The sequence below is a fragment of the Carassius carassius genome, chromosome 32 (assembly GCF_963082965.1).
Source record: "Carassius carassius chromosome 32, fCarCar2.1, whole genome shotgun sequence".
In the NCBI taxonomy this organism is placed as follows: domain Eukaryota; kingdom Metazoa; phylum Chordata; class Actinopteri; order Cypriniformes; family Cyprinidae; genus Carassius; species Carassius carassius.
Genome location: NC_081786.1, coordinates 585,889 through 598,665, shown reverse-complemented (window position 1 = coordinate 598,665; position 12,777 = coordinate 585,889). Strand labels below are relative to the sequence as shown.

At 37.5% G+C, this 12,777-nt stretch overlaps 1 protein-coding gene across 1 annotated transcript; it reads left to right on the top strand.

Moving 5' to 3' along the window:
- Positions 1 to 1,952: 1,952 nt before the first annotated feature.
- LOC132112330 (rho GTPase-activating protein 11A-like) lies at positions 1,953 to 10,990 on the top strand. The gene is made up of 12 exons (XM_059519769.1): positions 1,953 to 2,128; positions 2,691 to 2,761; positions 3,867 to 3,963; positions 4,046 to 4,302; positions 4,446 to 4,609; positions 4,926 to 5,066; positions 5,179 to 5,253; positions 6,114 to 6,293; positions 6,364 to 6,469; positions 7,443 to 7,551; positions 8,254 to 8,389; positions 9,240 to 10,990. Exons 1-12 carry the CDS (start codon positions 1,982 to 1,984, stop codon positions 10,541 to 10,543), a joined length of 2,787 nt encoding a protein of 928 aa, XP_059375752.1. The 5' UTR covers positions 1,953 to 1,981; the 3' UTR covers positions 10,544 to 10,990.
- The last annotated feature ends 1,787 nt before the right edge of the window (positions 10,991 to 12,777 follow it).

The window sequence follows — 12,777 nt, the reverse complement described above, 5'->3', positions numbered from 1 at the left end:
TTATATGTAAAGAGTAACCTGTGTAAAAGTACGTTATGTTTCAGTCAGCAGATCATCGGAAACACATGGCACTAATATGAACCCAGCTCTAGTTCTGACTTGTTGTGCATGGCTCTGTTGTTCAGGAATGCATGCTATTATGTTGCAGGTCAGAAACAAACGCTTTAACCCTCTGGCCTTCTTCGTAAATGGGTCACACTTAGCTTCCTCCCGCCCGAAAACGGGCGAAGCCTTAAAATTGTACTTTACTTTTTCCCAGGATAACCAATCAAATATATTTTTGTTCTATAATGTTTTCTGATTATTATTTAGAATTTTTAGATTTTTTTATGATACTTTGCATTAATTATATAATTTTTATGAGCTATTTTTTCCATTAGAATTAATATATCATTTTTTATTTTATATTTATTTAAAAAAAAAAATCAATAAATGCAGCATTTCACATCAAAATAGAGTGCCAGCCTAAAAAAAAAATGTTCCAGGAGAAGAACTTCATCTAGTGGCTTTAAAAAATAGCCACTTTTGTGTAATGTCCTGTACCAGCCTGTAGGCTGTCTATAGCTTCCTATATATCCTATATAGAAAGGCTTTTTGATTCCTTTTGTTGTTTTAGACATGATTTCTCTATCTTATTCGTTTTTTTTTATTTAGATATACATTTAGATATTCTAAAAGATGATTACTTTATTTTCTTAACAAAAATGTTTAGATAAGTATCAGGTTTTGCATTATGATTACAATCAAACTATAGCATTTGGTTAGAAAGGGAACACAATGTGTGTGTGTGTGTGTGTGTGTGTGTGTGTGTGTGTGTGTGTGTGTGTGTGTGTGTATGTGTGAGTGAATGTGTGTGTGTGTGTGTGTGTGTGTGTGTGTGTGTTGCATTTGAGCGAGAGTCTCTTTTTGTATTTTTTATTTATTTATTTTTGCATATTCTCAAAATTTGCTGTTGCAGTCTTACCAGTCTCTCTCTTTCTCTCTCTCTCTCTCTCTGTGTGTGTGTGTGTGTGTGTGTGTGTGTGTGCATTTGAGCAAGTTTTTTTTTCATTTATTGATTTTATGTGGAATATTCTACAAATTTGCTGTTGCAGTCGCCAGTTTATCTGTGTATGTGTGTGTGTGTGTGTGTGTTTGTGTGCGTGGGTGTGTGTGTGTGTGTGTGGGGGGGGGGGATCTTATTTGCACTCTTGATGTTCTAGAGTGTCACCCCTTCATTGCTGTACACTTTTTTTCAGCACAGTTGCTGATCTGTAGCTTGTACCACCAAAAGTTTCTCTGAGTTTTCCTATTTTTTCGTATTTCCCATTCATTTCCTATGTCGCCCGTTTTCGGGCGGGAGGAAGCTAAGTGTGACTTTTTTTTTTTACGACCCTTTAACATATCAGAATCATCTCCTTGATTTTTTTGTGTGTTCATATAGGTAATACAACAAAAGTCACCAAGTTTCATACCCATCCGATGAAGCAAAAAAATTAAACATTTCAAAACGTTCAAGTTTTCGCCCGTTTTCGGGCGAAGAAGCCCAGAGGGTTAACACGGGAGCATCTGCTGCGCCATCAATCACGCGTGCCACGCAGAGGAAGGGCGGGTCTAGCCCTCACGTGACTCATTCTAAGCCAATCAGAGCGCAGGGAACGCGTGAGTGACGTAGGCAGGGCGAAATTTGAACGTCTTTTTCCGAGCTGCCGTTGTGAAGACGGGAAGTAAAGCGGACACACAGGAACAATCACTGGGTTTATATGGCGATATTTAGACTTTAACGACGATTTTTCATTATATAAGATTAGGTAGGCGAAGCTGAGGCGGAAAACGAAATATGAGAGAGGTTTGTTGACTTTAAGCGGTTAAAGTGTGTCAAGCGGAACTCTGAAGAAAAATAAGCTAACGTTAACTTAACCATCAGTTTGTGTTTAACACGTCCAGATCGTGTATTCCGCTTGTCTTTAGACCTAAAGCACCTTTTAACTCAGTACCTCTCATGTCGAGCCGTTTTAAATCCGTCGTAATGAAGGTTTTGCAGAGAAATGTGGTTCGTCTAGCCGTCGTTCAGCATCTCCGCTCGGTTTATGGAATAAAAATCAAAAACTGGAATAAAAACAGAAACAAACAGACGCCGACGAACACGGTGAGGACATAAAACATCATGAAACACTGATTTTATAACAGAAATCTGCTTGTTTTGTCAATCCACGGCAGTGTCTCTATGTAGACAGCAGCAGTTTTAGGCAACGATTCATCACATTAATAAAGAGGCATATACACCTCAAAATGCTGTCTAGAAAGGCACTAATTTTTGAGATATATCCAGATGTATGTATATGTGTGTGTGTGTAATTTATTGTTCAATATTCATCAGTTGGAGTTATTTTAGTTGCATGCTTTTCTTCTAAAGTTACTGGGTCACAGTTTCATCTATTGATCTGTTCAGAAACTTGATCAACTTCCTGTGCATGTGGTTTCTGTAATACCATGATGAGTCAACACATCTAAAACACTAAAATGTGTTTACAAGATCTATAAAACAAAAAAGACATTAGAGAACAAAGCACCTATTCTATAACAGGCCTGTGTTTATTGGCAGGAAGTGTGATTGATTACAGTAATGATTCCAGTCTGATTCTGGTCTCGTGAGAGTGGTTTGTGTTTCTTCCAGTGATTGTTCTTGTTGTTGTCTCTTGTTTCTCCAGGTGAAGGTGTTTGGGGTTGCTCTTGAAGGTTTGCCACACTGTCATGTGTTCGACTACGGAGACGTGCCCTGGTGAGACACACAGATGCCTTCTGATATATTCAAACCAATCATGATGAACCGAAAACAAAGATGGAATACTCTGGTTGATGAGAGACAAAACCAATTGAGTGTGTGTGTGTGTGTGTGTGTGTGTGTGGCTCCTTTGGTGTGAATGGATTTAAACAGAGGAGCTGATCGACACATGCTTGATTGATTCTCAAAGTGAAGATGTGTACAGCACAACTCGTGAGAGAATATCATGAGTGCACAAGATCTCTGGTTATAACTATAAAAATATTTTGCCTGATGCTTTTGACACTTTTACCCTATATTATTATTCTCTATATTTTATAATTTTATATTTATTTGCTCTATATTTTATATACTGGCCCTTTGTTTCAGCTCACCGTTTAATTATTTTACTTTATTTGACCTATATATCCCTATTTTTAATTTATTTTATTAAAGAGCATATAAATATATTTGCCTTATATTTTATTGTTTTATTTTATTTATTTGTTATTTTTATATATTTGCCCTGTTTTTTATTCAAATTATAAGTTTCATTAGTATTTTAGTTTTTATTTATTTTTGTTTACTGTATATTTTTTCATATTTTATATACTGGCCCTTTGTTTCAACTTACCATTTAATTATTTTACTTTTTTGACATGTGTATATATATATATATATAATCCCTGTTTCTGATTAATATTATAATATTATATATTATATAAATTCATAATTTAATTTGCCCTATATTTTATTGTTTCATTTTATATTTATTTGCATTATAATTTTATGTATTTTCCCTGTATTTTATAAAAAAAACTGCCCCATTATTTCCCAGTTTTGTTATTTTATTCTATTTGTTAAATTTTTTTTATTATACTTACTTGCACTTAATTATTTTTTGTCCAATATTGTCCCCACTTTTTAAATTTGCCATATATTTCCTTACATGTTATTACTTTTCATTTTATTATTATTTAGATTTTTTTGCTATATTTTATTTTAGCTTGTATTTCCCTTTTTTGTATTAATTCTTATGTGATTATTTTATGTATTTGTCCTACATTTCCTTGTATTTTATACGTCATTATTTTATGTATTTGTTAATACGTCTCCTTCTCAGTTTTATAGCAGATGTTTGTACGAGTCTCCTGGAGCATCTGGACACCGAGGGCCTCTTCAGGAAGTCCGGTTCTGTCGTGCGGGTCAAGAGCCTCAGGGTGAGTGTTCTCCGCTTCGGTTCACCCGAGAGACTCGGACCAGTGGCGTTATTGAACAGTGACTATTGTTTCGACCCTGTAGGCCAGACTGGAGCAGGGCGAGGACTGTCTGTCCACTGCTCTCCCGCTGGACGTCGCTGGACTTCTGAAGCAGTTTTTCCGGGAGCTTCCCGAACCGGTTCTGACCTCTGACCTCCACAGTGCTTTCCTGAAGGCCCAGGAGCTGCCCACAGATGAGGAGAGGACCTCGGCCACGGTCCTGCTGTCCTGCGTGCTGCCCGACAGGAATCTAAACACACTGCGATACTTCTTCAGTTTCCTGAAGAGCGTCTCACAGCGGTACGACGACATGCAGCAATGTCTCTGTTCGTCTCGAATCTCTAGTGAAGCTAATTATCGGCTTCCCTCTGAATAGCAGAGCTGCTTCGAGGTTGTGTCTGAACACTTGTAAAGTGTGTGTGTGTATCGCTCTGTTATTTCAGATGTGCTGAGAATAAGATGGACAGCAGTAATCTGTCGGTCATCTTTGCTCCTAATCTCTTTCACTGTGGAGACGGCGGGGACAAGATGAGCAGCAGCACAGAGAAGAGACTCAAGCATCAGGCATCGGCTGTGCAGCGGCTCATAGATAACGCTCAACACCTCGGTGTGTGTGTGTAACTACATAATTAAACATTCGCTGAAAGCACGTTAGGGATAGTATCATCTGATTAATTCATAAACTAGCAGATCAATTCTATCATGTAAATCAGGCATTCCCAAACTTTTTTAGCAGCTGGACATCTTATAAAATAGTGGATATTTACTTAAAGTCCCATGCAGTTTACAGTTAATATTTCAATAACTGGGATTAAACATGGGATTGATGCTTTGATATGTTCGGTATGTAGTTCTGAATGGGCTAATAGTGGGAGGAATCTCACTAAAGCTCTCGCACCTGATCGATCTGTTGTTGTCTAAAGGTGTGGTTCCTCGGTTCCTGATGGAGAAGGTTCCAGTCATGTTGGGTTGTGATGCTGGAGTGTTTTCTCCATCGTCTGTGTCTCTAGAAGAGAGTAACGCTCACTCAGAACTGAAGAAGAGCAACAGACGCAGTTTAGGAGGTAAGAACCATGACATGTCCTTGTCCAAATGACTGGTTCGAAGGAAGCTGGATGCGGTTAATAATGGATTGAAGGCATACAATTAGTTGAATGGGCTTGTTTTGTATTCCAGACATGGTTAATGGAGCTCTGAATAGGTTTAAAACTAGTAGAACCCCAACAAATACCCCTCAGTCTGATGGAGCAGGTGGAGGTGGGTGGATGTCCTCATGTAGATCAGCTTCATTATTGAGCTTCGGATGCTTTGTCTGTGCCTGCTTCCATGCAGTATGTAGACGAGTCTCTTGTTCTCAGTCCATTATGACACGCCGTTGATAACATACAGCTTGATGTTTCTCTTTCAGAGCTTGTTTCCTCTACTTTTAAATCATTTCTGCTCAATTCTCAGTCAGTCGCTCAAAGCTTTCTTTGGCATTCTGAACCTTTTGCTTTGAAAATGGCTTCTGTTTAATTTAGCTTTTCCTCTTTGTGTTGAATCTGCAGTCGGAGTATTTACACTATTGGTCAACCGTTTGCAATGTTTTTTGTTGTTGTTGTTGGAAAAAGTCTCTTCTGCTCAACTCTTCTGTTCATCAAGGCTGCATTTATTGATCAAAAATAAATTCGATATAGCGAACTATTATTCTAGTGTAAAACATCTGTTTTCTGTGTGAATCTGTGTTAAAGTGTAATGTATTTCTGTGATGCTCCGCTGTATTTTCAGCATCATTCCTCCAGTCTTCAGTGTCACATGATCTTCAGAAATCATGAAAATATGATGATTTACTGCTCAAATATAATCAGCAATCAGGAGAAAAAAAGAGCATTGATGATAAGACCTTTATTAATAATTGAGCAGCAGATGATTTCTGAAGATCATGTGACACTGAAGACTGGAGGAATGATGCTGAAAATACAGCGGAGCATCACAGAAATACATTACACTTTAACACAGATTCACACAGAAAACAGGGTTTTTAAATTGTAATATACGGTTTTATCAAATAAATGCAACCTTGGTGAGAAGAGACTTCTTTAAAAAAAAAAAAAAACTCTTGTTCTTCTCAGTTTTCTCCAAAGCCACTCCTGTCATCATGACTCCGAACTCCAAGCGTAAGCTTCCTGGCGAGCCGACACACACTTACGGGTTCTCAAGCAAGAAACGCAGGTCCATCAAGAAGAACCTGGGCCTGGAGCTGTTCCCAGACGCTCTGTTTGGAGGAGCGTCTACACCTGGATCAGGTGAGGGTTATGTGATGTCCTGCTGTAGCTCCAGGACTCGTGTGTGTGTGTGTGATCTGTCACTCTGATCTCTCAGGAGCTCTGGACTCGTCTCACAGCGGTTTACTGTCTTCTGTGGGCAGAAACACTCGACTGTCCAGCAGCTCTGCCAAGAGGAAGAGCAGACGACTGAGAGACCGCAGGTACCACACACCATCATATTCACTTCTGGTTTTGTGATGAATATTAGTTTGCTAACCCTTAAGAGTCTACTTCCAATAGTACAGCGCTGAATGAATCACAGCTTACACAGAAGTCACACATTGCATGACCAACTTAAACCGCATAGCAAAATGTGCTTGAGGGAGAAATCTGCTGCACTATTCATGATTGCACGGATTCCTGTTGAAAAGCTTGTATTTTGATCTTTAATCTGCGGTGATTCAGACTGTACTGCATGTTTTCAGCTGCTTGCATGGTTTCTGTATTTGATGTCAACAAAATCTAACCAGTCCACACACAAAGACATTTAAACATGAAGTGTGTTTACGATCGTGATGTTTGTTGTAGTGCATATGTACTCGTTTTTTTGGCTTTTAATGATGGAAAAGTTGGTTTCAATGGTATGTTAAAGGTTTTTGTTGATTAATGGGAGATTTGGTTATGGCTTTGGGGTTTATGTGGGTCTTAAAGTTGGATGGATATGAAATAAATTATTTGGAAACCATTGGTGGATATTTGTCCTTGTTTTAACTACATTTTGATCAATTTCTCAAAGTAATCAAATAATGCTCAATCGTCTTGATTTAAAAAAATCTTTATTTACAGTGAAAAAAATAAATAAAAATAAATCTATTTTGAGGAAGAACATAATTTCTTTGCAGTGTCATCTGCACATTCTGGAAAAAATATTTATATTATAGTAAGCTCTTTTTCATTTTTGGGGGTAAAATGAATCAAAGTAATGTAAATCTGTAGGATGCTGCATTTTAAAACTTTTTTAAATGTTTCTAATAAAAGACATTTAACATTTAGAGACCATATTGATGTATTGTGTTCCCTTCAGTTCCTTAATTCTAGTTTATCTGGTCTTAAATTTACCTTCATCAGACCTGCAGAAACACTTCAGAACCACTGTTTTTTGTCTTTCAAACCCATTTCTCCTCTGGATTTCAGAGTTGAATCGGGGAAGGCAGGCTGTTTCTCGCCCAGAGTCGCTAAGAAAGAGCCTGTGAGGAAATCTCTGCGTCTGCGCTTCAGTTTGGGCAAATCCAGCCGAGAGTCTGTAAGTTCAGATACAACATCATCATCATCATCATCATCATCATCATCTCTGTCCACCTCCAGCAGAGACTGAACAATCAGACGCTCGCTCTCCTATGCAACTGTGATTTGCATGTTTATAATAATCATGATTGTCTCATCTAACTTACTGTGTATAATATTTATTCATGGGTGAATAAGAGCACTTTATGAAGTTCTGTTAACAGAATTGAGAACTTTAGTTTTGTTATTATCATGATTTCTCTTGCTCCATCTAGAGGCAGTATGGTGTAGGTACATGCTGTTATTAGTGATGCAGAAGATTTGAGAATATATATAATATAATTTTATGACACTAAGATAATTGATGCAATGTGATGTTTTTATTTCTAATCACTTTATTTTGTGACTTTAGAAGAGGAAATATCTATATAGTTTTTTATAAAACCTAATATCACTAAAATTATTTGTAGAATAATAAAAGTTTCTAGAATAAACAAATATATATTATTGTAACGCTAATTAAAATGTATCCTTGTGGTTTTGGGTCACTCCTTGCCGTTTCTGACATGGTCATTATTTTATGCATGTATTTATGCTGAAATCAAAAAGACGATTGACCAGAAACATTTTTACTATCAGTATTTCTTCTGTCTGAATTCATCACTGATATGAACCTTCACAAACCACTGAGAGTAAAAAGCAGCTGCCTCTATTTCAACAGAACGTCATTACACATTCACAACTGGGGCCGAAGAGGTCAGAGGTCGTAGGTTTTCGCCTAGCGACACAAGAGAGTTCTGGGTTTCACTTCACCAAGGAGCTCAGTCCGGCTGTCTTGAACCAGAGTCCCTCGAAAGGTCAGTGTTGTTATTGACACGCACTTGGGATTTTATGACATTCCTCAGACTTTCCTACACGCTTGGATAGTTTTAAGCTTTGCAGGAATATTCCTGGTTAAATACACTTATGCATTTACAGTGAACGTCTGCCACTTGAATTTTCCATTACAAGCCAGTGATATTGTGTGGTCATTATCATAAATTGAATTTATTTACTTAAATGGATGCTTCTGTCATCCCAAATAAAAAAAAATTTCCCGATGGATGTCATCCGATTAATTGCACAATGATAAAATTACATGAAAGTCTACTTTTTTAAAAATAAAAATTTGGAATAATTAAAATTTCTTTAATGTTTTTAAAGGAAGTCTTTGTGCTCACCAAATGTGCATTTATTTAATCAGCAATACAATAAATATAAGTACCGCTGTGTAGTATAATAACAATTTAAAATGGTTAATATGGTGATTTGCTGCTCAAGAAACATTTCTGATTAATGTTAAAAATAGTTGTGCTGCTGTCTTTAGTTGCAATTAAATCTTATTTCTGCCCTTTTTAATCCTAATTTTACCAAATGTTTGAATGGTATTGTAATGATTTCCATAAAAATATTGTGCAGCACAACTGTGTTAAACATTAATAATAATCAGACATGTTTCTTGAGCAGTAAATCATCATATTTTCATGATTTCTGAAGATCATGTGACACTGAAGACTGGAGGAAATTGCAGAAAATACAGCGGAGCATCACAGAAATACATTACCCTATTTTTAATGTAATTTTGATCAAATAAATGCAGCACTGATGAGCAAAAGAGGCTTTTCAAAAACATAGATGTGTATATTTTGTATATTTCTTGCTTCACAGGCTCCAAGTTCATGAGTAAATCCGAGGATAACCTGCTGATGACGCAGTGTGTTTCTACAGACCACCGGAGCTCATGGAGCCGAGACACTCCTGACGTCGACCTGAGCTTCCCGAGGGATTCCTTCTGTGAGACTCCCATGAGCATCTGTGTGAAGAGCAGCTCCCGCTCCGAGCCAACCATCATCCTGAGCAAACCTGTGATTCCCAAGAGCCTCTGCTGCGCCTCCAGTGACGACAGCACCTTGGACTCGTTCAGTGAAGACCGCTCTCACACCGGACCCACACTACTGAAGATCAATCAAGCTTTCAGTGAATCTGACAGCGACCTCCACAGCATCCTTACACAGCAGAACTACGACGAACCGCAAGACAGCCCTTGTGCAAACTCTGACGTGGGTTTATCTTCGGAAGCCTCACACAAATCAATGTCTGATTCCAGCGGGTTGAATGATCACAATGTGACGTTCGGTCAAATCGAGATTGTTCCTTTGTCGCCTCTATATATAGACAGCGCTCTGTTTGACAGCGGACCGAAACGGTTTGCGAACACCAGCTCTAACGGATCTCTTTGTCTTGAAAATGAAAGCAACGCTTTCCTAAAAAATGTCTCTGGAGACTGCAGTCAACTGGTCGACGCTTTAGACATCCAGAGTCCCGTGGCTTTCAGACTGGAGACGTCCAACAGAGTTCAATCAACTCCGTATGCAACAAGATCCCAAACGAATGTCAATACGTCCCTGCTGAGTGAGCTCAAAGAGTCTTTATTAACAGATAAGACCGACAGTCCACAGGATCAAGCAGAGATGCCACAGAACCCTACTGGAGCCAATGAAGCACGCCGAATGAGAGTCGCTGACCAGATTAAACGCTTCAACATGATGACGCTGAATTCACCCCAAACCAAAGTGGTCCGATCTCCTCTGAAGCTCCAGCGCACGCCGGTCCGCCAGTCGGTCAGGAGGATCAACTCTTTGATCGGAGGCCGGAAGGACACAAGGATGGGTTGGTGCTCCGCCAGTCAGAGGAAGACTGTGAGTTTAGAAAGTGGTTTGCAAACATCCTCGAAACCCAAACCTCCAGTTCCTCTGGAGAAACCAGCGGTCAAAGTGCTGGAAGACGTCACCAATAAGGCCCCAAAGACCAAGTGGGACACCCTCTCAGCCAATAATAACGCTGCAAATGAACGTCCCAAATCTATCCTGCTTCAAGTTTCTGAAAACGATACGAGTTACTATAGAGGTTCACCTAAAAACCCTGTAACAGAGGGAAGGCTGCTGTCAGCGATCAAACCCATTGATATATGAGTCGCCATTACTTTGAACTCTTTCTTCTGCAGATGTTTCTGAACTCTGGCATTCAGGGGTCTTAATTTATTTCGCAAAGGTGGGCTTTGACCGTTTTACAGGTGAATGGTGCAAGTGATGTTTTTACATTCTGAAAATTGCTAAATTTGTTTCAGTATATGGTTTGGATTTCAGGGTCGCTTGGGTTTGAACGTAAAAACTCAAATGTACGAGAAGCAAACCCTGAGGTCACAATATGAAATCCATAGTTTAAAAATATGCCTGATTATCTATTAGTTTTGCTGTAAGTGAAAAGACGAGATCATGAAAGTGTGAAGAGTGATGTTTATCTTAGAATAGTTCATGAGTGTATTTAAAATAAAAATGGATGTTTGTAAATTAGATCAGAGAAGGTTGGATTTGGGAAGTGTCTTATTTACGGTTATTTATGTTTTATGTAAAAACTAGATTTTCATGGTGTAACTCAATGAAATGTGAAAGGTTATGTTAAGCAGTATTGTGGTCTTATGCGATTATCCTCAATGCAGTTTTTTTATTTTCACTCATGTTGGTTTGCTTTTGTACATGAAGTTAAACTAAACTCAAGTTAATCTGATGTTTTGAAGTTCCTTTCTTCACCACTTGGTGGCGCACTGTTCAAAAGGACCAAGGTTCTGTATTAAAGTTCACTGGTCTTACATCACACTATTTGAATGGTTTTACTGCCAAACTGTACACAGCAAAAAGATAGTTGGGGCTAAAAGTAAACTTGAGTTCAAAATGTTTATTACAGTTTGAAGCTGATTTGATAAAACTCCTGGAAACCAATGCAACATTTTGGCATGAACGAGAGGTTAAATCTCAAGTTAATGGTTAAATGTAAACTATTCTATCAGCATAAACGCTTATGATCAATATTTTCATGAGATGTTCTATCACGTGTCCTAGTTTTGTGGTTGTGGATGATTAATCATCCATAATAGATGCTTTTTTTCACTTTGGGTTAAGCTGACCTCCTTTGGTTTCCAATGCAATTTGCCATAAAAATCAACACAATGAAGAACAGAAATATTAAACAGAGATTAAATAGAAACATTTCCTTATATTCCATTTTGCTTGGGGTTTATTTGACCCACAAATTTTAATGTTTAAAATTAGCTGTACCAACCCAAGAAAACAGATTTTTTTTATGTCATTACTTTAAATATTGTAGTGTCTAGTATAAATATCTAATATTATTTATACTTGGTGTAAGTAGTATTTATTGCTATTTGTACTTTCCATGCCTTTTTGTTTCTTTTTCCTCAAACCCTTGTAAGGGTAAAAAAATGGGTCTCTGACTTATTTTTACTACTGTAACAGATCCAAAAAACAAAATAATAATAACATTTAACCGTTAAATTCAACTAAATAAAGACACTTAATTTTATCTTGGACGATTCGGAAGACAAGTCTTCAATTTCGAGTACACTTTGAGTCTTGATTTTAACAAGTTCTCATGCATTTCATATTTTTGTGTCTGACAAACTAAAATAAAGGGTTTCTTGTGTTGATTTTTGGCAAATTGCATGGACACCAATGGGGGTCAATTTGACCCCAAAACAAAAGTCATAATTTATGTACTGCCTTTCCAAAACACACAAACGTTTTGAAACTTTACATGCTTATTCATAACCCTAAATTAAAAACATCCACCAAATTTCAAGATAATTGAGTAGTTTAACCAGTATTTTAAGCAGTTTGAATATCAAGTATGCGTCAAACTGATGTGTAACGCAATCAAACTGATCTGATTGAGAAAAATCGTGATTTCTGTGAATTTCTGGCCTCATTTAACCTACCCTGAAGACAGATCTAGATCCAAACACATCCACTAGTGTGTAATGGACAGTGTTGGGAAGGTTACTTTGGAAATGTAATAGGTTACAGATTACAAGTTACCCTATTTAAAATGTAATAGTAGTGTAACTTTTTTAATTACTTTAATAAAGTAATGTAACTAATTACTTTTGAGTACATTTTGATTACTTTTATACATTTCTAATGAATGTTAATTTGCAACTGTTAATCATCTTCAACCATTTTACACCATGCAGGTTTAACCTTACAGTAGAGCTCAATACTGTCAGACTTTCATCATTCTTCATCAGCTGAATTAAGATGATCACATTTGAACACATCCACCACACAATCAGACTTTAGTAGTGGCTTTTACTTAGAGATTGATCTGAAGTTCAAAGCAGATTTAAAATCAA